General features: G+C 37.2%; 1 protein-coding gene across 1 annotated transcript; it reads left to right on the top strand.

The window, feature by feature from the left end:
* The first annotated feature begins 11,250 nt into the window (after window positions 1-11,250).
* LOC145766290 (uncharacterized) lies at window positions 11,251-23,372 on the top strand. Its single transcript, XM_082577969.1, has 8 exons — window positions 11,251-11,325; window positions 11,534-11,681; window positions 12,620-13,534; window positions 14,728-15,332; window positions 20,760-20,907; window positions 21,165-21,959; window positions 22,409-22,827; window positions 23,149-23,372. Exons 1-7 carry the CDS (start codon window positions 11,251-11,253, stop codon window positions 22,822-22,824), a joined length of 3,102 nt encoding a protein of 1,033 aa, XP_082434095.1. The 3' UTR covers window positions 22,825-22,827; window positions 23,149-23,372.
* The last annotated feature ends 4,283 nt before the right edge of the window (window positions 23,373-27,655 follow it).

The following is a 27,655-nucleotide window of genomic DNA, read 5'->3' on the forward strand; positions in this document are numbered from 1 at the left end:
AACTTTCAAAAATGGAAATAGATTTATGGACTCCAAAATGTAAGAGGAGGGGAGTTATTTGAAACAGCTACAACAAATTTCATTTTCAACAAATATAATTTATTAAAACATAAGACTTAAGCTATAAGTTAGGCCTGTATTTATTCTGCGTTTGCAAAAAAAAAAACTTACCAGGAATTGGCCTTTCAATATTTTCAGTTGTGGAATAAAAATTGTTTCCAATGAACTTGTATAAAGCAACCACGTATTTAATTCCATTATGTTCACTCATAGCACAAGAAACAGATTCTGTTTCTTTCCAAATCAGTTGAGTGAAATCTCCTAATGATTAAACATTAATCACAAAAGTAATTTATAGCTTCCAGAATACGAAGTAGCCTAACTTAATTAATTCGCTTTACAGGTTCGTTTCACGCTGAAACACATCTAAACTACAATGTCATACACAACAAACAGCTGGCTATCTTTTTGGCAAGGCACTTGAAGATAGTACGCTTAAGCGTGGACACGATGATTGGCTTTCTTGTCCCATTAATTTAAAAACCTTTAAGTGAATAAAACCCGCCTGAATATAATTGGTTGGATAACAACGCTAGTAGGTCTAAAAGTAGCCTGATCCATGGTTGTAGTTAGCATGGCTAGGAAACTAGAAAATAAAGCCGGTGTTGTTATTGGATATCTATCAATTTGGCCAACTTGAAAAATCTGTTATAGGCCCATCTAATTTTCTTGTCTAAATTCAGCGCTTTAAAGTTAATATGTTGGTCTTACTCCACGTTTGCCCCGATTTTCCCAACTTTATCTGTGATAAATGTTGTTGAAAATTCACCCAATAGGCTAAACTCTAAAAAGCAGCTTTAGTATAAACCACTTTCTTCTTTATTAAATTCTTTAATACTCGATTCAAAGATTTTTCCCAACTTTCTGTGACTTTTTTTGTAGGCTATGCATTTCTATTTCACCCAAACAAGTTAACAACACTTCATGGTTGATACACTATTAACCAAACACTAGGCCTATTGCAATTTTAAAAACTTGAAACTTACTCGTTTCATAGGGAAGAAAAGAATCTTCAAATCTATATCCCAGTCCGTTGGCGTACCATTGAGTGACCGCATCATCAACACTAAAAGTACTTGAAGAACCGGAAGCTATATTTACTCCGAAAATTTCTTCCAGACCATTTTCTGTTGTTCACAAAATGGCAGATGACAATCAGGAAAAATATTGGAAATTTTTAATTAAACGCATCTTCTGATTAGGCTACTAAGTACTAACCACAGTCCAGTTGAAGTAACTACATTTTTTTTAAAGTAAACTAAATTTTGTTTCAATGTAAATTTCAAAGCGTAGGCTATAGGCTAAAGCATTACGTTTCGTTTCGACCAGCCTTTTATGAAGTAGCCTCGTTTGGTGTTTCCCAGAAAAATCAGTTCAACGAATTTACACAGCTGCTTGTAGCCTATAGCTATGTGAATGTATGTTATTAGGCTACCTAATGGATTAACGTTTGTTTTTCCGGCCTCGTAATCAGCGAGGTCTTGTATCATTTCTTCAAGCTCTGGATCATCTACATTCAGAGGCCGCGCATTGTGAAGACAGCGGTAGTATTTATGAGCTGATGCGCATTGTTCTTTGATGGTTTGAAAAGGCCTTCTGTTTCGTTGGCAAAGGTAATTCTTCAGCTCCCCTGCTGTTGTTGTTGGAGGTGCTAGCGAAAAACCAAAAATATTAAATGCACAGATAAACTACGATTTTCATCGTGTATTCTGTATTCCTTAAGCTGCAAAATTGATCTAGAAAATAGGTCTTTGAACATAAACTTCTATAGCTAACAATAACACAAAACACTCGATCTGTAGACTGTAAACTACGTTTCGCTTGTACATATTTGAAATAATTTAGGCCTATAAGTACAGCGGAGTTCACATGTAGTGAAATAGGCTATGGTTGACCTGAATAGAGTTAGAATTGGGAATTGTGATCGTATGTCATCGTTTCACTCACTTGGCAGTCTTGTCGCAGCAGGTGTGACCATGGGCATTGGTTTAGGCTTAATAAATGCTTTTGTCGTTGTTGAGGGAGTTGTAGGCCTAGTAGTCGTAGTAGTTGTAGTGGGTGGAGTACGTGTAGCGTCAATTCTTGCTTGCCATTCCGCACGAGTGTTTCCGCTTTCACATACTTCACAAAGTTTGCATGTGTATTCGCAATTTTCCTTCATCCACAGATCTTTGTTATTTGTACAATATCCTTTCAAGCTCCACATCATACAACTCGACGGTTGCATTTTATCTCTACAATCTGAGAATGGGTGTTCAAGTTAAATTATTTAGTTAACTGAAATGTTTTTCCACAGAGCGTAGGTCTACACAAGGGGGTTCAAAAATATCTCGTTGAGCATGGTATCTGAAATTTTGTATGTTTTATCACTTACTGTTTTTAAACACGTTAGGCATGCTGTCTGTTTTATAAGCAGCGTAATTAATTAGTGGTTTTGTCTAAACTGTGGTTAGAAAAGCTGTATCTGTCTTATATTCTAGCTGTTTAAGCCAAGAAATGTGATGGAACAAAATAGCAAAAAGACAAACTGCTTATATCAAGTTTCATCTTTTTTGTTGTTTACAAAGCTATAGTAGGGATGTTGGAAGTTAAACTCGACTGCTGTTGACGCAAACAGACCTTCTACTGAGAGAGAGAAAAAAAACTTTTAGGTCTGCTTTCATTTGTAAAAAATACAATTTTTAGTCAGACACTGTTTCTACCGTTTATTGGAAACATTCGCTTTAACTTTAACTCGACAAACTCGGCTTAGGTAGGCTACGTTGTTGCGGAGATGCTTTTGTGTTGAAACACATTTAAAACTTTTCGAAATTGCAGTCTTTTTTTTTGTTATACGTTTGCTCGGGAAAAAAGTATTAAGCAAAAACGTTTTTGTAACCTCTCCTGTCTCCTACCATGAAGTAGTTTAGCCAATTAAAAAACCTGAATGAAAAATTGTATGCTACGGTAAAGTAACCCGCAGTTGTTAAAGTTAAAACTTAAACCTACCATGGCCCTGGGGATGTCTGTAGGTAGCCATGAGTCAGTCTACAATAGGCACTAGGCTTACGTTTTTGTCTAATTAAAAAACAAAATACTATAATCACCAAATAGTATGTTAATCCTCTTCAAACTGCGATAGCAAATTGTTTAGTTTTAGATGTTGCAAAACGAAAAAAATACGGATTTATGTTCTACCTCTAAAACAAGGTACAGCGCTGTTCGAACGTAGATTGGTGTTGGAGCATGGTTTACAAGATCCACACTTTAGTGGACATGTTTCCATCGTTTTTCGTCCTCTGAGCGAGTGGGGGTCACAAAATACTGCAGGGTTCATATATTGACAATATGAATGCAAATCTTTGCAATCTGTGTGAAAATATACAGTTTTGTCAGTCGTTAAGTTAAATTACTTTAGGTAATTTGATAGTAAAGGTTAGGCCATGTGGTTAGGCTATCTTATTTCCATTCACTACTGCTCTAATACAGGGGTCAGCAATGACCAGGCCGCGGACCGATGCTGGTCGATGAGAAATTTGTTACCGTGTTGCAGAAAAGCAAGGCCAAATTGTAAAATGTTTTGATCTACGGAGCTAGTGCAACGATATCAATTTTTATTTTTAATCTAAAAGTTTGCTGCCGACAATACTCAAACCAAAAACAAACAAGAATTTCATAAAATTTCCTTCAAAAACAGCAAAACATCAACAAACAAGACAAAATTACCAAAGCAGGCTGGACATCACGAACACACTGCGTGTGTCATTCATTACTTTCACTACCATAATTCCTTGGTGGGAGCAACTTATTGCTGCAAAAAAGGGCTCTTACGGAAGCAGCGTTACGATGACTGAATGAGTTGAAATATGTGTCTGAATATGTGCATGCACGAAATGTGTTTTATTGATGGCCGGTCCGCAAAATAATGCTTGCCCTAAACCCATGCGTAGTGCGAAAAAGTTTTCCGACCCCTGCTCTATGATGTACCGAACTGTAAAAAAAATCTTAATTTAGTACAGTTAGATCGTTTCTCAAATGTAGTCGGACCGAAATTCTTCCTTATATGACATAGCCTACAGTAGAAAGAACAATTCATAATTATATTTATTAGCGCTCCATCCATATGCCAAACAAATCTAAGGAATGCACAGCAGTTGCACACAGCAGTTTGTGATGCGAAAGTTTTTGTCTAGCCATAGAGGCCCAGCAGAATATGTCATAAGCCAATCTAAATCCCTTCCGTCAACGCTGATTGCGTAAACGAAAATTAATGCCATTTTTACAGGATCTTTGATAGAATTGAATAAGACATCGAACCCACGTGTTTCGACCCAAAAATGGGTATTCTATTCACAAAGTCGCCCTGGCAGTTCAATCATTTGCACAAAAAAGTATCTTCTTATTTCAGTACGTGATCAGGTGAAAGCTGTTTTTACTTAACGGGTTTTGCTGTCTGGAATTGGTCCACAAAAAGCTTAGTATAACTGAAGTGGAATTGAGTTGCTTTGCTGAGATCATGGGCTGTATCCAAGCGGGGTGAGGAGGGTGATTTTAGCCCACTGTCTAAAAATCACCCCCCCGAATTCTAAAAGTGGATAAGATATACATCAATGGGGAAGACCATCCATGACGTGTGAGCGTGACAAGACACAAACCTCGACTGCACCATCTTGCCATACGCTAAACGAAATGCACGGTCTGGAGAAAGGAGGTGATCAATCAGCACAATGGCTGTTCAATATTTGCTCAATCATTTAGTTCCATCTGGGTAACCCTTTCGCCTCAAGGGTGGTCTTCTTCTATCGAGTCTTCTAAAGTTCGTTGATATACCACAGATTGACACATTCTTCCGCAACGGAGTTATACACTGACAGGTCCCACCTACTGCACCGGGTGGTAAGCCGAGGGCAGACAAGAAGGTGGTCCGCTGTTTGGGGCTCGGTGACACAGATACATGCAACTGGGCCCGTGTTGTAGCCCCACTCCACCATTGCAGACTTAGTACGTCCAACACCGGTTCGGAGTCAATTTAAAGTTAAAGGGTGGTAAAAGTCAGTTTACCTCGACTTTTGACTGACCGGCCAAGGTAGAAAATTTTACAACGACAGCATAGTAGCCTACTTGTCTGTATAGAAAGAGATTTTCTTTGCAACACTAACTTGACAGAAAATCTCAGTAGCCTACGTTGACATAAGCTATAACGGATTCATGTACAATCATGACCGTTGACAGGGAGTCCAGGGGGTACTTTTGAACAAGGGCCTAGATGAAATTAGGGGCCAGTAACTTTTCCAAGGCGGTGGGACGGCGCAGCGGATAAGGCGCTCGCTTTCCAATCAAACAATTTGGATTCCACTTCTAGCTTTAGCTGGTTGTTGAAAAACACCTCTCACTTCTACCCAGGGTGTAATAAATTGGGTGAGCGTAGTTGCTAAAAAAGAAGTGGCCGAGAGAAAGGAACTGGCCACCCTACTCTTGTTGGTGCCAAAGGCTTAGTCTAACGAGAACCTTATCTTCTCATCTTCCGATGCTTGGATCAAGTAAGTTATGGGACTTACCTTTAACTTTTTCAAGGGGACCAGGAAATTGAAGAAACCACCGCATATTCTTTAGATATAGTGCATGTTTCTTAGAAGTGTCTTGGTTTGGGGCGGAGAATCTTTTTGCTACCGGTCTCAAATTACCCTCTCAACGGCCTTGTGTACAGTACTTTATGTATGTTTGTATCATAGCCGATGGGTGAATAGCAGTAACCTCATAGCGTCTCTCTCAAAGTGTTCTTGGCTAACTAATTGATTTTTCTGTTGAAAATTAGACTGATATGATATTCATTTTATCATTGTGTGCCACAGGCACGTCTCAGAGAAGGCGACCGCTAAGACAGAGATCTTTGAACTCTTCTTTCCTGACGATGTGACAGAGAAATTTTAGTTCGATTCAAATTTTAATTAAGATTTCAGTTGCCTTGCTTTGAGTTATGGCGTTTAGTAGTTCCTTATGTTGATGTTAGTACAGCTCAGCCTTATAGAAATTGCGTTTTGGAAATAAAAAGTTAATTGATTTGAATTCTTTTGTAATACGGTAAATTTTTAGTTAATGAAGTTAACTTTCGTTTATTAGAGTATTAGGTAAACCCAAAATAAATGCACATTTACTTCACCTGTCAAAAAATTAAGATCGAGCAGATCTTTGCGTACCGTCAAGAAATGTTGAATGTGATACACTGTTTTGTTTTAGTTTAACTGTTTAACTTAATTTATTGCTTTTCTTTGCTTTTTCATTGTTTTTATGTTACTTCTTACTCAGCAAAGCAATCATTTTTTACTTTGTATCAACGTCTGAAAAGATTAAACAAATGTAAAAAATTGGTTGATGTTCTGTCTGGGTTGGTGATTTTGTTCATTTTTAAAATAGAAACATTTACAGATAAAAGATTAATCTTACCAGCTGAGCAATCGTTCTGTGGACACCTCCAACAATGGTAGTCGCAGGTTCTACGACATAGTCTGGCAAACCCTTCACTAGAACACATGCCACGCAAACTTAGGCAATTTGGTAATCTATCCACGCAATGGCTCGCTGCAATTAGAAAAAAAGACCAAATGTTTTTTTTTCAAGAAAACAGTTCAATGATATTTATGCCAGTTATTTTGCATGCTTCGTTTTCATCGTTGATTTTCTTGTAGCTTGCAAAGAACTTCAAGCAAATGACTTAAAATTACCCTATCGTGGCTACACCACATTCAGTAAAGGTTTTTGACACTGCTCTTTGTACAAAGTTTTTTTTGTTAAATTTGGTTTGCTCTTGACCTGCTGCCAGTAGGCAGGTGAACTGAACATTTTCAAGTGTTATTCTCATTGTTGATTCAATTCAAATGAAATGTAGCAAACCCTTTCTGCATTTGAATAAGTTGCACTTAGCATTTGCATTTGAATAATACCCCTTTTTGCAAAGCTCATTTTACATCGCGATGTAAAATGAGCTACTTTTGCTAAATGGGATGTCACTGATTCGACACAATGTAAAATTTGCAAGTCGGTTATATTTTACAACACATAAAACTTACGACAGTTGCCATTTCTTGCGTTGTTGAAGATTTGTGCATGGCATGATACGAATATCCCAAATACTACAAGAAAAAACGTTTCCATTTTCGATTAATCTGACGCGTGCAAACACTCTTTGGACGTGATCACAAGAACTGACCAAAAATAAAACCACCAGCGTTTTAATCAAGTGGTAAAGGTTCGATTTTAGTGGTAATTGCTCCATACTTACGACGTGTCTTTGTGCGCAAATAGCACATGGCACTGCTTTATAATCACAACTTGCGCAGGCGACACTTTCGTAACCTATTTGCATGGTTACTTTAACGTAGTTTAACGTTGAGTGGTCAAATAACACAAAAATGGAAAAGTTGTCCTGCCCTTAAATTAAATCATTACAATCGCAAAATGTAAACAAAATTATAACTCAAGCAAGAGTTTTGAATCGCAAGGGTTTCAATTTTTATGTTATTTGTTGTAATTGACTTTCGCTTGTATAAATTCAGTGCAAGTTACTACAAAAGTAACGTAATTGATGGATAGAGGATTTTGATTAGCGTCAATTGAATTAACACGGAATATCAGGAAGTTTTCACGAAATAATTTACAAATATCACTTCGAAATAAGCAGGTTGATGTCACCACTACACGTTACAAACAATCAAAAACTAAATAACATGATCAAAAAGTTGTAGTTGTACTGAATTGTGATTCTATCGTTAGAGCAACAATTTATTGACTTCAAAAGTTGAAAGTTTGACTTTTTCATTTAGAAATTTTGATCTATGATGATTTTTTTTGACTATTTTTATAGAGCTGTGCAATCGCTCATCGCATTAATAAGTTTATTAATCTTAATAAGTTTAGTAGACGTTATATAAATTTTCAACATGGTAGACAAGGTTTGACTTTATTAATGTTTTGTCGTCCTAGTTCTGGATAGTTTCTGTCTCTTGCCAATTGTCTTCCCTAAAAGGGAAAAACTTCTGTTTACACGCCCAGGAATTGTTTGGGCGTACCTTAGGATGCTCTACAAGCAGGACGAAGATACTATCTCTTTCAATTTTCAAGATGCAATTGACATCTTTGATAGTTTTGTTGAACACCCGGTATTTTTTAATATTTTGTTGAAAATCTGCTAAAACAAAACAATATTGGCAAGATGATTTTTGACCATTTTGATCAAAGTTCTTTTCGAAGTTTAATGACAATATGACAAAAAAACAACAACGTGCAAGGGTAAGTAACAAATATAGAAACAATTTTTCGGTCAGGACATTTCATCGAGCAAAAATTGTGTAAAATGGAATGACCACTACAATAATTTTAGTTTTAACGCTCATAAACTGCTCTCTAGCGTACCCTACTACAGTGTTTATACAGCAAGCCAAATATCTCTTTTACACGCCTCTTGTTCCATCATTATCAGCATTCCAAACGCAGGCATTTAATTCTACACGTCAGGGGACACGTCAATTCAGATGACCCTACATCCACTCACGTTTGCAGCGTCGCGATGGTTGCAGCGTTGAAAGTGAAACTGTCGTAGCAAGGAATGATTTATCAATGACAGTATTCCTGTCTCTATGGAGCCCCATTAAAATTTTCAATGATGACCCTAAAGTACGTGGCACTAAATGGATTCATGCGACGTCCCTTTGTTGTTTTATTTTTCAAAAAAATAAAACACTTAAATATTTCCAAGGTCGTAAACTCGAAAGTGATTGTTCGTGGTTCGTTATCGAGATTATCTTCAGAACAAACATTTATTTTTAACCCCAAATATCGATTTTATACGATTTAAAGTTCAGCGCTGTCAAATCTATCTTACCGCACTCTTTTGCAAGTGTTGCTACAGTTGTCATAAGTTCTTTTTATACTGTTTACTCACTACTCGTTCATTGCTGGTATCGTTTACACACCTGCTATTTCGCTCGTGCCATTGAACAGAGAAGAAAGAATGGGCCACTTGAAAAGTTTTGTAAAGTTTAACAAAAATTAAACAAATAAACTGCTTGTTGATATGAAACGAATATTTGGTTAAGCAATACAACGAGGCACAAGTAGTGATGATGCCACGCGACCAAGCTCAATTTGAAGTGGGTGCAAGTTTTAAACAAAAATTATCATTGAATCTCGTTTTGGGTTAATAAAGTAAAAAAAAATCAAACCTTGTTTGATTTTGAAGAGTAGCCTAGCTTAGCCTATAGCTTGCCACTGTTTTGAATGCTCAGGACAGTTGAAAAAGATTTATCGGTGAAATTAAAAATAAAAATATGAACAAAGTCAAAGTTGTGCCTTGTTTCCGTTGTTCCTGCTTTGTTCCTTGTTTCAATGATTGTTTTGTCGGCGTGTTCAATAAAACCTTATCACTAAAGTCATCTTTATTTTCATACCATGCCTCATGAAAACTTGCTCAGAAGAACTAAATTCTTATTGATTTGTGGGGCTATTCAACAGTTTGGGGCCGCTTGAGAATCGATGAGTTAATATATTGTGAATCCTTTGTTACATGCTGTTTTTAGCAACGTTTTACAGCTATTAATTTTACAAAAGTTATGCGTTATCATCACAAGAAAAAATGACTTCTCTGTTAAAACGTCACTTTTTTATGCTTGTTACAAAAATAGCTTAAAAAATGCATTCTAAAATTTAATGCATGCCTGCTGCATAACTGTTAGGCAAGCCTTGTAAACTAAGATTTTTATCAAACTGCTGACCAAGAGTGCGAGGTTGCAAGTTTTGGAAAGTTCAAAATAAGTAGTTTTCAACCTGGGTTTGCTATCTCTGTGGGGGTCGTGAGCCGTTTTTCAGAAGGTCGCGAGACGCTTGAAAATCCAGTGCATCCTTTTCATTTTTTTATTGATAGCAAAGATTAAAAACTGTGTTTTTCGCAATCGACCGTTTCTCGACCGGAGGGTATTATACTACTGTTAAAGCTTTCAGACGTTGCAAAGGCGTTACCAAAAGGAAAGCACTTGCCATTTTTCTTATAGTTCCTGTAGGTACGTTGCTTTGTGAAAACTAAATTTAACCAATAACCACGCTATAGCAAAAAAAAAACGCTATTTGAAATGTTCTATCAAATATGGATTTGTCAGTATCGTTTCCAATGGCATTGAAAATTTTCAGCGTGTACTTTGTAACGAAAGTTCTTTCAGCAACAGTTTCATGCATTGACAAGCTGGTTAAACAGATGCTGCGCCAATCTCACTTACGTTTACGTTGCAAAGATTGACAATGAAAGCGGAAAAAAGCACAACGCTTTGCAAAAGTCAAGTTTTTTTTTTCAAATGTTTGTTTTTCGTACATAGGTTGAATGATAAACTAGCTAATAAAAACAAATATTATAGTTCCGACTCCGAGTATGATAAAATTGTCAAAATTGACATATATGATAGCCTACAGAATTACAAAACTATACTGTCGATCTGAAATTAATCGTCTATGATTGGCTTGCACTCTCTAATTATTATCATTTTAGACTGTGGTAGCCAATTAATGAGCGAAGGCCTCCCCTTTTTGTTGCCAGTCCTGTCGATCGTGTGTCTTTATACCAGTTGTTTATTGCACATTCTTTAACAATCTTGTCTCTCCGTCTCATTTTTAGCTTTCCTCGTTTGCGTTTGTTTTCCCAGGGTAGCCACCTTGTTAATTTGTTAGTCCATCTGTTGTTCTGATATCCCGCTATATGACCTTCCCATGATCATTTTAGATGAAGGATCAGCGTAAGGATTTCTAGCATGATGGGACATAAAACCACCTGCTCAGAATAGGGTGCCTTGAATAATGGTGTTGCCAGATGTTTTTAAATTTTCAGCCGAAACCCTATTGCCAACTAGCACATAGGTCGACAAATGCTTGTGTGTAAATGTAAATCAAAGTTAGCTAGAAAGCAGAAAAGAAACTTTAGCAAAATAATGTGGTTCACGTAGGACACACTACTGTACCTGCCAGGCAATTACTCAAAAACACCGCTTTTCACAAAAACGTTATTTAAGAAAAGTAGCGTGATATGAATCTTAATGAACCAAAGAAAATGATTCAAATTCTAAAAAATACGTTCCTGTATTTGCAACAGAGCAATTAAAAGTCGATTGCAATTCACACTCGTCGTTACAAGCATACACACTGCTAGCATATCCCCGTTGTTTTCACAGAACAATGCGATTTGAAGGCACTTCACATATGAGGATAGGAAACAGGCAACTCAATTTCAACAACTTTGCAATTGTCGAAGTAAGAAGAAAATACTTTTTCTGCTTTCACAGAATATTTATTGATCCCATTAATTGATTACGGAAGTTGGCAGAAACGTGGAAGTAGAAAATAATTAAAACAAGTGAAGAGCAGGATCTAATCCAGCTATGTCTACATCCTTAAAACACTTGGTTTCCTGCAGTAGTACTAATGGTTTCCCACATCCTGTTTCAAACGTTCATATAAGGGCGACGTCAAGCTTCGTCAAGGTCATTATTGTATTCTCAAAGCCAGCATCGGAAGAAACTTCAAGATGCGTTTCATTTTCTTTTTCGCCTGTGTGATTGGAGCAACATCTGCATTGAACTTTGGTGTTGAGACGCCTTGTTTGTCATGTGAGTAAGAAATAAAAGTAAACAAATTTTACATGAAATTTTTGCTTTGAATCCTTTAGTCTCCTCATCTCATCACTCGGCCTCCACGACCGTGTGCCCGAGTGATTAGAGCCTTTGTATAACGCTCGGAAGAGCGACGGTGCGATACCGTTCAAGGGCATGAGCCTGTGTTCTCGATAAAACAGTCACAACGTGTCACAACATGCTTTGAGGTGAACAAGCGGATTGTCTTCTTTGCATCCGTCCATTTAATCTGAATCTTAAACCACTGGACATAAACCTGAATACGATAAAAAAGTCAACGTCATGCTACTTCTGACCTATGACCTCGACATAACTTTCTACGTTATGACATCTTTCACTGCTGTAATCCAGGCAATGCCAATCTTTTTTTAACATCTTCCTCTATCTTCTCGGTTTTCTTTAGTTCTCTCTTAATCTTTAGGAATTCAATCTGCGATTATTTTTTTCCCTCTATTATTGCTCTTAGTTTTTGCAACATAGTTAGGCCATCGCCATTTCAGATTTTTTCTATTTTTTCATATATTGTTAGGATTTTTTTTCAAGCCAATCGGAATATTCTTATCCTTGTAGGCTACCGGTACACATAATTTCATCAAATCTTCTTTAACTTATGTTTTCACCTTGTCTATCTCAACTTTCATGTTGTTTTTGCACTATAATTGTCTGAAGATAGCATTCCCCGGTTCTTTTCTTTTCACAGCAGTTTGACGTATCTGACAAAATCAATTCAGAGAAGACCTGAATAATATATAAATCAAGAAAAAAGGTGTATTTGTTTCAAGTAATGATAATTAGGAAGGGGAAATTGTAGTATTATTTATGATAGGCTAATATGATAATGATAGTTTTGATAACATGAAATATGTTAATTATGGTTCATAATGAATTTTAATAAAAATGTAATTTGTTTTCAGCTATCTTGAGGACCTCTTTATCGGGATCTTCATCAGCACAAGCATCTGCATCGTCTTCTTCATCTTTTGGTCTTTCATCAGGATGTGATACTCCACTCACAAACTTTCCATGTGACGTAAAAACCGTCGATCCATGCACATTCACAACCATCACCAAAACCATCGAGCCATGCATTACCGTTACCAAAACAGTTGAACCTTGTGTAACAAGTTTTTCATCGTCATCGTCCTCGTCATCATCCTCTTCTTCTTCTTCTTACTCTTCTTCTTCTTCGTCTTCTTCTCCTTGTGATCAATTTATCACTACTTCAACAGGAGAAAAAGTCAATGCTGATGACGACAGAATTGTGTGGAAAAGAATGACCGCTGCAGAAATTGCATGCCTTCCTGACAGTGAGAGGCGTTTCTTCAGAAAAGTTGGATCCTCAGGTAAAACGACTTTGTTACCAAGAATGCCATGCGCTGACCTAATCAAACAGATAGCACCTTGTGCTCCCCCAGCAACTGTCTTCAACCCTTGTCGAACCATTCCTAATCCATGCCAGACTAAAACCGTTCAACCATGTGTCCGACAACCAAGTTTCCGACAGCCATGTGTCCGACAACCAAGTTTCCGACAGCCATGTGTCCGACAGCCATGTGTCCGACAACCATGTGTCCGACAACCATGCTATCGACAACCATGTGTCCGACAGCCATGTGTCCGACAGCCATGTGTCCGACAACCATGTGTCCGACAACCATGCTATCGACAACCATGTGTCCGACAACCATGTGTCCGACAGCCATGTGCCCGACAACCATGCTATCGACAACCATGTGTCCGACAACCATGTGCCCGACAACCATGTGTCCGACAACCATGTGTCCGACAACCATGTGTTCGACAACCATGTATCCAACAACCATGCGTCAGTAAGTCATCACTACGCTCTTACTTGATTTTTTTCTACAAATGTTGGCATAAGTATGCTGGTGTTATGTAATGAGAGCCTCTGGACTATCCACAAAATATGCATTGTTGTGGTTGTACTAAAATTAAGAAACCGCTATGGCCTACTTTTAAAAAAAGCTAAATTGTTGGTGCTTACTTAACTATACTATTACTTAACTAACTTCACGTAATCAAGGTTGTTTTCTTTATCCTACTGTGTAGGCTAAGCATACAATCTCATGGTTTGTGGTACGTTTTTTAGGAATACCGGTATGATAGAAAATGAACAAGTCTAGTGGCGGCTCGTGCCATGGGGCTTCAGGGCTGCAGCCCCACCAGAAAGAAAAAGAAAAGGGAAAATATGTTTTCCTCTGTGTTTGTCCGACCCGGTTACTTTTTTCACTTGAGAATCGCAGATCGAAAATTAAAATATTAAAAGTTTCGTTTGGCAACACCGATTTTGGGCAAACTGCTTTACAGTCCGAGATTCTGGATTTCAAGCGCTCAGATTGGCTAGAAATTATCCTTGAAGCTCCACCTCTTTTGGTATTTTACAGCAATTTTTGAATCTGTTGGGGCAGCATGGAAAACAGCCCCACCTAACCAAATAACTTTACAGACTTTTTGAAGTTAGTTTTTATTTCGCAGAATAGCGATGAGCCATGAATGTGGAAGTGTTAGCTGTAGAGTGTAAAGTTAGGGTATTCAACAGGTTATAGGAAGTGCTAGGGCATCTCAAAATCACTTAAACCTTGTATGCAACGGCTAGGCTAGTCAAGACTAAGCTAAATACTAGTAAAGTTTGTCTCCAAAGCAATGCTGTTAGTTTTTTTAAATACAGCTTACAAAGGAATACATCAACTTTTCAACAAAGTTTGAATGCATTTTTTCAAAATTTGGGGTAAAAACATGCTCAGAACGCATCAAATTTAATGCGATTTTTTTTAATTTTTCTGGGGGGAGAACCCCCTCCGTAAAAACGTTTTCAGCTCCACTGCTCACAAACAGCACCAGCCGCCACTGAACAAGTCAATTATAGTTTGAAAAGTATGGTTATTTAATCAATATTTTTCTTTTTGTGTAAATGAAAGTAGCAATGTTAGATTAATCGCCACTTCAGTGTTAATCACTTATTTGTTGCAAGTTACAAATCTCGCTTTATTTCTCTTTTCAGCTCCTACTTCAGTGCCATGCGAGACAATCATTGACCCATGCATAACCGCAGATATTCCAAGCGAAACCACAATTGTTCCATGCGAAACCTCAATTGTTCCATGCAAAACCACAATTGTTCCATGCGAAACCTCAATTGTTCCATGCGAAACCTCAATTGTTCCATGCGAAACCTCAATTGTTCCATGCGAAACCTCAATTGTTCCATGCGAAACCTCAATTGTTCCATGCGAAACCTCAATTGTTCCATGCGAAACCTCAATTATTCCATGCGAAACCTCAATTGTTCCATGTGAAACCTCAATTGTTCCATGTGAAACCACAATTGTTCCATGCGAAACCTCAATTGTTCCATGCCAAACCTCAATTGATCCATGTGTGACAAGAATTTCTCGACCTAGCTTCTCAAGCAGTTCTAGTTCATATTCTTCCTCATCCTCATCGTCGTCGTCATCATCGTCGTCGTCGTCATCGTCGTCATCATCGTCGTCTTACTCAGCTCCAACAATTAGGAGCAGTAAGATTAACTTCGGAGGTTTCGGAGGCTTTGGAAGCTTTGGAGCATCTGCATCTGCATCCGCTTCAGCCACATCTTCATCATTGTGCTAAAATGTAAGAGTAATCTTGATAACCATTTTTCATAATATTGTTCAAGTTTTAGAAAATAGTTTCAGATTTAAGTTTTTTTCGGCATCCACGAAAAGGTTCTGGGTTGTAAAATTTTAAATGTGCATGGGTGGTTTTATCGCTGAAAACGAAATAACTAAAATTTACGTTTAAAAGTAAAAAATTTACGCTGTTTATGATTTTTCAGTTGCACTCCTATGCGAAACTACCAGGAATAACCTATCAAGGTTTTGTCAGTCCGTGGATAAAGATTCAAAACCAACCAACCAACTCGAGATCAAGATATTTCATGTAGCGCTGTAGTAATTTCGAGTATTTTTTAAAACTTTCCCTGATCACCATTATAGCTAAACTAGCAATAGCAGAAGCTGCAACAGCACAATTTGACAGCACAACAGCACACTCTCTCATTCATACAATTATACGAAAGCAAGTGTTGCGTTTTTACTGTAGGGGAAGGTGGGGTTAGTTGAGTCATGTTTCAGATTTTTCCTTATAATTTTTTACCTATCGTAGATACACCTATCAAAGTCTAAGTGAAACAAAGGTAATGAAGTATGCTTGCTACTACCCATTTATTAAAATGCTATCTCACGTTTAATTGTCATTTTTATTACCTTAAACTCAGAGCACCGTTTGACTCAACCAACCCCGCATGCAGGGTTAGTTGAGTCAGTGGGTGGGGTTAGTTGAGGCGCAATGGCATTCATGAGATGCATAATTTTTTGGGGCTATTGGGCACCGTCCCCATCTGGCAGACTGGCACCTCTGATCTATACCATCAATGAACGTTTATTGTATCCAGAAGTGGGGAATAACCTATACTTTGTACTATGGGCCACAAGAAATATTAAAGATACCAGGCGGGCCACATGGCTCCTCCAAATTCGCCCGTTTCCACAAACTTTTCATAAAAAAAGAGTTTTCACAGCAACCAGTCACAAATTTTCTTCGAATTTGCCCGACTTCATGCCATTTCTCTAAAAAAAAATTAAAAAAAGGTCTTCACCGCAACCAGGCCCAAATTTCTTTCGATTTCGCCCGACTTCATGCCATTTCTCTAAAAAAAAGGTCTTCATATCGCCCAGACCCAAATTTCACACGTATTATCGAAAGTGACATGAAATCTAATACTTTTCATGCTCCCACAGGCCACATTATATTGCTTTGCGAACCACATTTGGCCCGCCGGCCGTAAGTTCCCTACCCCTAAATTAATCACAAGTGGACATGTAAAAACAGCACTGTTGTCGGTGCACGCCAAATGTGCCCAACTGTTGCATTGGAAACATGTAGAACTACTACTTCCACCATAGGACAGCACGAGTTGCATCAAGTGCAGCAATAACGAATCGAGCAATTCCAAGAGTATTGATGGTGCCGATCATAGTCACCAAATCTCCTCTATCCCTAAAAACAATAGACCCAACTTGTTTCATGCCTTGTTTGTGGTTTGAGCATTCCATCTTTACTTTAGAAGCATCAGCTCCAGTTTCATTTATCTTCTTCAAACATCTACGAAACGTTTCTTTGTCCACACCAACTCTTTCTGCTGCCTTTCTTAACGACATAGGCCTACCATCTTGCACTAACTTCAAACCAGCTTCAAAAGTCTCCATAAGCCATTGTCCACGACCAGTCTTTTTTATAATTTTTAAGACTTAATTTGAAAATATTTTAAAGCTAAACAGAAAAGTAATAATCAAATAATAGCTCATTTTGTCCAAGTAACTGAATTAATAATGCACGTTTAGCAATAAAATTCAGAAGTAAGATTTCAGCAGCCTGCAACTTGAGGTAGGGTTAGTTGAGTCACTGCCTCAACTAGTCCCGCAGCTATTGACTCAACCAACCCCAATCCTTCCTCGTGACAATTATTGAAAGTATTATCTATACGTAAAGCTTTATCAGTTTTACACAAATGCACTGTGCATAAGATAGCTATAAACTATATGAAACTTCGACGCTATCTTCGCTTACGCCTATCATAGTTTCAGCATCCTAATCAACTTTGAGCTGAAAATATTTACTTTTTAGTCCAAAAAATGGCATTTTGCTGACTGTATAACCTGTATAACTTACACAGCTGCTAAAACAAGATGGACGCAGTTACCCAAAATGCTTATTATTTCAAGCAATTAATCTTCACGAAGTCATGCTTGGTTAGTCAGAAAACAATGGTGACTCAACCAACCCACTGACTCAACTAACCCCACCTTCCCCTAAATAGCAAATTGACATAATAAAAAAGATGAATGATGGAAGAAGAGAAAACAAATACAAATACCTCCGCAAGAAATGCAAAAAATAAAGATAATAATGTTGTTGGTCAATTGGTCATGCCAATTCAGTGCGAACGCAAGAAATGCAAAAAATAAAGATAATAATGATGTGTTGGACATAAAGTCTGGTAATTGATGTCACTTCTATAGCTCTTGAGTCTTGAAGAAGTTTTTTTTTGCAAGCTTTACTGAACCATTTGTAGCCTTTTTTTATATTGTGAGGTAAATTGTGCCATACCTTGATTCCCATGCATTTTAAACTTTTTAGGAATAATTGGGTAGGCTATTTGCCTGTTGAGTATAAAGCGAATTGGAGTTTGAGCGTCGGGTGTTATACGAATGTGTAGAATCTAAACATTCGTGTGAAGAAAGTTTTGAAGTTTTTCGGTAGTTTGTTATTATAAAATTTGAACATAAATTTGCTTATTTCTAGTTTATGCCTAAGTGGTGTACATTTGTGCTGTAGTCACTTCAGATTTTTGATTAGCAGTTTCAAAAGCATGTTAAAGATGCGTTTTGCATTCTCAGCCTCGTCAAAAAACAAAATTTACTGAAAAGAAATAATATGCTTTCATAAAATAGACTACAAGCAGATTTATTACTCGATACTTCTTGGATGATGCATAAACATCATACCTCAATTGACTACATTTGCAAAACGAAACTTGATCATAATTATCTTTTGAAGGCTAGAATTTATTAAAATTATTGAGAATTCAACGTCTAAAGAAGTTAAGTCAATGTATAAAGGACAAGATTTGCTAGCTGCGTGGTTACTGGGAAATAGCGGTCTGGCTTTCTTCGCCACCACTTTTCAAAAAATTTTTTTTTTAAACAGTTATTGTTAAATTAGAAGGTGGTCTGTTTTGTGAATTATAGCAATCGTAAAACAATTTTGTACTACAGGTAGTAGGTTAAGATATTCTCTGAGCGTTAGTATCTTGTTTTTGCATGGGGCTAATAATATCTTAATATTTGAATCAGCCTGTAGATTTGCCCAAGAATTGTAGCCCAAAATAATAAAGCTACTTCAAAGCAGTTTTTTAATTTCCTTTTCAGGGATGCATTAAAGATCTTGGCCTGACTTAGAAGTAGAGGATAGCAAGAAAAAAGGCCACAATCAAACAAGTAGAGGAAAATTCAACGGTTATTGAGTACTTTTTCTGAAATATCTTTCTTTTCTTTTTCTAAATAGATACTTATGTGTATGTTTGTAAACCTTTTTTCTGTATACAGTTTACTTCTTATGATTTATCATTTTAATAAAGTCTTTCGCTCAATGCCAGCTACGATGTGATTTTGTTGTTGCCACGTTGTAAGGTTTCCAATCAGCAAACACAGCAAGTTTGTACGCCGTATCCACGCATTGTGACTTGGTGACATTTAACGTTGCAGGCATGTCCCCACCACATTATTTACATAGCCTACTTGTTACTTTCCAATATTCTGTCAACGTTAGATTGATTAACTTCCCCGGAAGGTAACTGAAACTTTATTTTAGTTGTAACGTTGCTACAAAAAGGCTTTGCAACTTGAATGAATATTGCGTTCGAAAACAACGTAGAAGATTATCGTAAATTATTATTAGACTAGCCACAAGTCTGCATTTCACTTTTTGCAAGATGCCAAGAGTTATTCAAACACAAAGTTAATCCAAAATTACAGCAGGAATTACAGTAATGTATCCAACTTTTAGAAAATGTTTTCTCTCTAGCGTTTTATAAATTAATACGCTCTTTAAACGACAAGTTTCTAAAAACACACCATACCTCTATTTAATTTATCACCACGTAACAACAAATTAAAACCATTAAATTATTTTGTGACTATGCTTTAAAGCTTATCGTTTCAACTGGATGGATAAGATTAGTGCAAGTCGATGCATGCAGGTACCCAGCAATGTCATCCTTGGCAAACTTTGAAAACGGTTGGGAAATGGTTTTAGGAGAAAAAAGTAAATTAAAGTTGTCACTTTTTCCTCATACATCATCAAGATGAATGTTTTTTCTTCACTTTCGTAACAAACGGAAACTAATGCGTGACGTTTTTTCAAGTTTAAACAAAACCAAGAAATTGAAATATCTACGTTCAAAAAACGTTTTCTTGCTTGTCGGATAACACCTGATGCGTTGCAGTGTTAAATATGGTACTTTCATCATGCAAGAACTCTATAGCTTACTAAGCTAAGGTAGGCAAAGCTAAGGTTAGCTAAAGCTCCTGGCTCTAAATGTAAAAAAATAACGAGACAGCTCTTACATTGAAACATTAAACGGTAGCCTAGGCCTAGAGTCATTCTTATTTGCTTTTGTTTGGGTCTGAAGAAAAAAGCTAAGTATCATATTTTCATGTCTTCAAGGTGTCGGTTATGTGTCGCATTTCACTGACGGGTTATTTAAAGACAATAAGTCTTTGGTCTCTTCATCCAGGATAGGACATAAAAATTCTGTTTCTCGGCAGCCGATTGCTAATAGCCGGAAAGAACGCCCCATTCTTCACATAGAAATTCTGTTGCAATTTGCAGATGAAAAATGGTTGATGACAAAAAATCTTTACTGGCGTGTTTTTTGTAAAATGACAGGCTTGAAAATTTTATGGCTATCGTCATATTTGCTGCGCTTTCTTAACCTAGCCTGCTGAGCACTCATGCGAAGTGCAAAAAGTCTTTGTAAATACAAAGGAATGTGGTGTGCATCAAACACTGTTTCACAAATGTGTACAAATTCAAATTCCAGAATTATGTTTCTTAGCTTGGGAGGCTCCATGGCAATTAAAATTAAATTGCAATCCACACTCATTGTTACAAACACACACCGTTATTGCTCTTTCGATTGCTTTGCAGATCACTAGAATTTAAAGGCACTTTAAACATGAGCATATGAAATATGTAGCGCAATACCAATAACGCTGCCATTGTCGTAATGCAAGGAACAGGCATTGTCAGCTCTCACAAATCATTTATTGATTCCAAAAATCGATGGTGGTAGTTGGTTTTAACGTAAAGTTGAAAAATAACTAGAACGGGTGAAGAGCAGGATCTATCCAGCTATGTCCACACCCTTAAAACACTTGGGTCCCTATAGTAGCGCCAATGGCTTTCGCATCCTGTTTCAAACGTTCATATAAGGGCGACGTCAAGCTTCGTCAAGATCATTATTGTATTCTCAAAGTTAGCATCGGAAGAAATTTCAAGATGCGTTTCATTCTATTTTTCGCCTGTGTGATTGGAGCAACATCTGCTTTGGGCTTGGATATAGAGACACCAGCCTTGTCATGTGAGTACAAGATAAAATAAAACTTTTGTTTGTAAGTTCCTTATCTTGTGTAAAAAAAAAAAAAACAGGCTAACTTACAGCATGTTCAACAAATGTCATAGCCAAAAATGCTTTTTCCATGAACCAGCAAGATAGAGCTATGTTGTATATATGCTAACTTTTAGATAAAAATATTTAACAGGTATAAAAACATGATATCAGTTATGACTCAAAATAAATTCTAATTCGAATTTAATAATATTTTATGTATTTGTCAGCTATCCTGAAGACATCATTTTCGTCGTCAGCATCGGCATCGGCAAAAGCTTCTTCATCTTCTTCTTTTGGACTTTCAACTAAACTATCAAGTGACACACCTCTTACAGACTTTCCATGTGACGTAAAAACCGTCGCCGTCACCAAAACCATCGAGCCATGCATTACCGTTACCAAAACCGTTGAACCTTGTGCGACAAGTTTTTCATCGTCCTCTTCTTCTTCCTCCTCTTCTTCTTCTTATTCTTCCTCTTCTTCTTCCTCTTCTTCTTCCTCTTCCTCTTCGTATTCTTCTTCTTCTCCCAGCGAGCAGTTTATCACTACTTCAACTGGAGAAAAAGTCAAGGCTGATGACGACAGAATTGTGTGGAAAAGAATGACCGCTGCAGAAATTGCATGCCTTCCTGACAGTGAAAGGCGTTTCTTCAGAAAAGTTGGATCCTCAGGAGAAAAAACTTTGTTACCAAGAATGCCATGCGCTGACCTAATCAAACAGATAGCACCTTGTGCTCCCCCAGCAACTGTGTTCAACCCTTGCCGAACCGTCCCAACTCCATGCCAGACTAAAACCGTTCAGCCATGCATTCGACGCCCATGTGTCCGACAGCCATGCTATCGACAACCATGTGTTCGTCAACCATGCTATCGACAGCCATGTGTCCGACAACCATGTTATCGACAACCATGTGTCCGACAACCATGCGTTCGTCAACCATGCTATAGACAACCATGTGTTCGACAACCATGCTATCGACAACCATGTGTCCGACAACCATGCTATCGACAACCATGCGTTAGTACGTTATCACAACACTGTTGTTTCTAATTGTTATTTTTACGTCAGTTTTCACAAATATATCATTATCTTTTTATGCTAACTGCACCACAAGGGAAAAAAAATGCACGTATAGCTCTGCATTGAATCAACAAGAGAAAAGTTTCGATTTTATGAACATTTTAACGTCATGTCTAAAAAAATTTTAAAGTAGCCTACCGTATGCTATAGGCTTTAACTTAGAATTTTTTACTTTGCAAGGTTGGTTGCAAGCAAACAAAAATAATTACTTTTTTGTGGATTATTTGTGAAAAAAAAGGAATTTACAATGTGACTTAACATTTTTTGTTAATTTAATCAGATTTTGGCTTGTGCAAATGAAAACAGCGGTAGAGATACGTGATGCATTGCTTTTCTTACAAGTTATCTAAGTTATCTAACAAGTTATCTAACTGAATTTTTATCTTTCAGCTCCAACTATTGTTCCATGCGAGACAACAGTTGATCCATGCAAAACAGTAGATGTTCCATGTGAAACCACAATTATTCCATGTGAAAAAGCAGTTGTGCCATGCGAAACAAAAGTTGTTCCATGTGAAACCACAATTGTTCCATGCGAAACAAAAGTTGTTCCATGCGAAACGAAAGTTGTTCCATGTGAAACTACAATTGATCCATGTGTAACAAAAATTTCCCGACCATGCTTTTCAAGCAGTTCTAGTTCATATTCATCCTCATCGTCGTCGTCGTCATCATCGTCGTCGTCGTCGTCGTCATCATCGTCATCATTCTCAACTCCAACAATTATGAAGAACATGATTAACTTGGGAAGCTTTGGAGCATCTGCATCCGCATCAGCATCAGCCAGCTCCACAATCGATTTCTAAAATGTACGTAAAATCTAAACAAGCATTTTCTAAAAACATACATTTTAACAAAATGTACGACGAGTGCAAATTACATCAAGTTATTATGTTGTGTATCGCGATTTCGAATATTAAATTCTCTTCAGTACAACTTTATAACAGGCATAGTAAAATCTTCAGTAGTTCAAGTTCTCATTTTTCAAAACATAAGGTTTAACATTTAATACCGTAGCCTACTTTTGATTTGCTCTTTGTAGAAAACTGCAGAAAATATGTGGGTTCGAAAGATGAGAGTGAAAAATTTAGTTGGTATTTGACTTGAAAACTTTTAAATTCATTTTTCAGGGATGCATTAAAGATCTTGGCCTCAATTAGAAGTAGAGGATAGCAAGAAAGAAAGGCCATAATCAAGTAGCGGAAAACTCAACGGTGATTGAGCTCTTTTTCTAACATGTCTTTCTCTTCTTTTTCCAAATAGACACTTATGTGTATGTTTGTAAAACTTTTTTCTGTATACACTACACTTCTCATGATTTATCATTTTAATAAAAGTCTTTTGCTCAATGCCAGCTACGATGTAATGTTTTTACTGCATTTAGTTGACTATACAAGACAGGTAGCTAATGAAGAGCATAACTCAGAAACGTTTCAAAATTCTTACAGTACATTTGCAAAGTAGACTACACCAGGAAGGGAAAAATATCAAGATTTTTGCCTGGGCGGGTGCTTCGATTGTAAGCGCGACTGTAGCAGACCGTAAATAATATTTTAATTAAATTTTTATCATAATAAATCATCTATCAAACCAAGAACATTTCTCCTAAAAATTGAACAAAAAGCCGTTACGTTCCTCGTTATGGCTTAAAACTCAAACTTTTTCAATGTAAGAAAAAGTTTCACATTCATCATTTCACCAAAGATTAAAAGCTCAAAGAATGTTTAGAAAAAAAAAAATAGTCTGCTGTAACCTATATACCAAAAATGCAGTAGCGGATCTAGAAAAAAGTTGGGGAAGTATCAACCCAAAATAGGCTTGAAAGTGTAATGTGCAATTGGAAAAACAATTTAGCATACATGGGCTGAAAAGGTTTCTTTAATACCGTACGTTTTTTCTATATTGTTTTTATGATGCAGCCATGATGGCGCAAGTGACAGCTTTTAGTTGAATCCGTTGTTTACACGTCAACATTTGTGTACAATTTCAGTCATACCAATTTTATGATGTTGTCAAAGTTGGTTCTTTCTTATTGGAAAAAGTTAAAGAAACTGCACAATATTCGCGGGCTAAATCTGATAAATAAACTTATTTTTATTTTTTATCCGTAACTTTTGTTGCGTAAGTCTCAAATCATCAAGATGTAAAAATGTCTTTTAACGTAAAAATCTACTTGCATTTTACTTGCTGACAAAACGTCCTTTTTTGGGTCATGAAAATAAAGTAGTCTATACTGAGTCTATATAAGGTCCTATAGCCTACAAATTTTCATGAAAAGAATTAATGAAATCCTGTGGTCGTGAATAAAGTTTTTTGAAATGGTAGACTAACTTAAATTTTAAACCAAATCTTCTACCCAAATCCAATCTTAATTTGATGAGTTTGGTTACACACAAAGCGACATGTGGTTACAGCTATGGTTAGGCCCTACATACAAAGTAGCCTATATGGCCTACTAAGCCTTTGGCACTAACGAGAGTAGGGTGGCCAGTTTCTTTCTCTCGGCCGCCTTTCCTTCTGCAACTACGCCCATCCAATTTATTACACCCTGGGTAGAGGTGTTTTTTAACAACCAGCTTTAGCCGGAAGTTGAACCAGGATTGCAAAGTGAACGCCTTATCCGCTGCACCATCCCACGGCTGTCCTAATGAGATACAGTAGGTCAAATACAGAAAACATCGTTTCGACTCAAGTTTCTTTGATTCAAATTACGGTACGATAACTTTTCTTGACGAAAGATTTTGTGACATTCCATCTTTTATAGAATGAAATTTTGCGTTAAAACTGATTTATGAATTTAAAGCATCAAAGGGAAAATTTCACAACTGCCTGCTTTAGGCAAAATTGCCGGTTATTAATTCTCAAAGCAACGTTGCGTTTTTTTCGCTTAGGTTATATTCTTTTCTGTGGTAGGAGCATGTAGTTTTCGTTCAAATATAAACACAATTAAATTAAGCCCCGCCTGGTTGGCTCAGTAGTTACGCGCCCAGCTCAAGATCACACGGCGCTGGTTCGACTCTCGGGGTGTGCGCTTAAGCAACGCACTTCAGGACTGCTCTCCATTCAGCGGCACCTGGTGAATGGAATAATTCCCCAGCAACAACATTTCAACAATCGGAAAACTTCACTCTGCCAATCTCGGTAACCGGCCCTGCGTCAAGAGCCCCTACAAGTATGTGAAACTACCAGGAATAACCTATCAAGGCTTTGTAAGTCCGGGGATAAAAATTCAAAACCAATCAAGCTGAACAGTAGAGTTGAAAGAGGGTACTTTTAAACTCGGGGTGATTGTAGAAGCCCGTAACTTTTCCAAGGAGTCCCGGAACTTGTAAAAGCCATCGAGTGTTTTTTGAAATTAGAATATTTTTTTAGAAGTACAGTAGAATTCGCCTATAACGGCACCTCTAGGGGATTGCAAAAAACTGACGTTATAGCCGAATTGACGTTATAGACGAACTACCGCAAACTATTCCAAAACTGTCTTTTGATTTAAGAAAAAGGTGTATAGGCCTAATCCAGTCATGTTTACTGTGTAGCCTACCACCAAACTGACAAAAGTCACGCAGAAAATACAGTAAACAAAAAAATTGTTTTAAAAAAAAACCTACAGCGAAAGGTACAGGAAATTTGCGCAATACAGATCGTTACATACAGTAGGCTAGTGGAGAAGTTCATTGTTTATTAGCAAAAAAGGCATTGATCTTCAGCTGTTTCGGTTTTGACACGGATTTCTCTACCACATAGTGTTCAGCTTTTGCTAAATAATGTAGGATATACTCGCTATCGTCGTGACTTCGGAAGTAACGGTCTAGTTGTCTGATTGACTTCAGGGCTTCTATATTGCTTTGAGTTGTTTAAAGGTCAGCTGTAGTGTAGAGCTGCTTTTTACACGTGATAGTTTTTCACGCGGGAAAAAAGTTAATTCAGTTAATTAAAGTCCATGCTGCGAACGACGTAGCAAACTAAAGGGAAGACATTTTGTAAGCAGCATCGCTAACTGGATTGAAAGACTGACCGTTTGTGGTGAAGGTGATGGCTTAAAGTGACGTTATAAACGAACAAAAGACGTCTGGGGACCAATAAAGGGTGCTGTTACATGCGAATTGACGTTATAGGCGATGCTGTTGTAGCCGAACTACAATGTACATAAAAGATAGGAATTCTGCCGGGACCGAGCGAAATGTGACGTAATAGGCGAATTGACGTTATAAACGAAGCCGTTATAGGCGAATTCTACTGTATCTTGATTTGGGGCCCGAAAAAACCCAAAATAAACAAAAAAAAACATAAGTCTGCCGAGCCCAAATCATCTTCTCAACAGCCTTGGAGCTGACACAAAGAACCCTTCTTCCACTAAACTGTATCGTGTTTATATTGTAAAATGCGACAAGGCACCAACACTGGGCAGCATGATCAGAACACGAACGTTAACGAAACAAGAAAGCTATCCTGACAAACATATTACACGTAACCAATATTTGATTTCAACATTACAATTATGCGATATATGTTGAATACGATAAGTAATAAGCGCAAAATCGTACAGATGAGAGTAATAAAATACCACAAGTCACAAATTGCAAAATTTTCGGGCTTTTTAAATTGAGCCCTACAAGCAGGCCTGCAAATTAACCAGGCGTAGGGGAGGGTGGGGTAAGATGAGCACCTTTTTGCTTAAGTCGCTTTTACAAAAGAACGGTTTGTTTTGGAAAATTTTAAAAGGGTGAACTTGAAGCATCTGTGATTGAGTTTTATCACCTTGCGATTTTTATATTTTTTTATATGGATGCTTATTTGCGTGTTGCTCAACTTACCCCAGCATAAATTGTATGGGGTAAATTGAGCAGTGACCTGGGGTAAGTTGAGCAATTCGATTAAGTTGAAGCAATTCCCCTGTCAGTTTGTTTGTATATTTGCGAGGCATTATGCTTTACAACACAGCACTGTCTTTTTATCCAATACGAACCTAAAAAGACACAAATTCAACAGTTCAAACATTAAATAAGCTAAGGCTATTTCTTTTGGGGTAAGTTGAGCAACTGCTCCAAGATACTTCAACTAGCATTGAACATTTTACCCCATCCTGATTTTTGTGACAAAATTACAAATATTTAAAAAACTACAAGACTAACCAACCTAAACGTTTTATTGAATATCTGCACACTTTATACTTACCAATACAAAAAAACAGATTTGATTTACATAGTGTAACAATAAAGTTATTCAGTTTTTGGCAAAAAAATTTTTTTTTTCGAATTTTCGACATAAACAATATAATTGCGTGCCATTGTAAAATGCAATTTTCAGTGGACATAACAAATACATTGAATGAAGTGGCATTATGAGTGATATATCCGGAATAAAAATAAAAAAATTCCGCCGACTCGTTTCACCAAAAACAGGGGTTGCTCATCTTACCCCATTGCACACTTTACCCCAGTCTCCCCTAATTGATCAACTAGTCATTTAAGTCGCATGCGAATACTATAACCCATGAAGACAAACTGAATACATTTGCATCCTATTGTGGATAGATCACTCACACAGTAGTCAAGGTAGCACATTAATCATCATAAAAACCCACGGGAAAGAAAAAAACCAACAAGTTATTTGGGAATGATTCAGGCCTCTAAGCTC

The sequence above is a fragment of the Aplidium turbinatum genome, chromosome 1, assembly GCF_918807975.1.
Source record: "Aplidium turbinatum chromosome 1, kaAplTurb1.1, whole genome shotgun sequence".
NCBI classification, from domain to species: domain Eukaryota; kingdom Metazoa; phylum Chordata; class Ascidiacea; order Aplousobranchia; family Polyclinidae; genus Aplidium; species Aplidium turbinatum.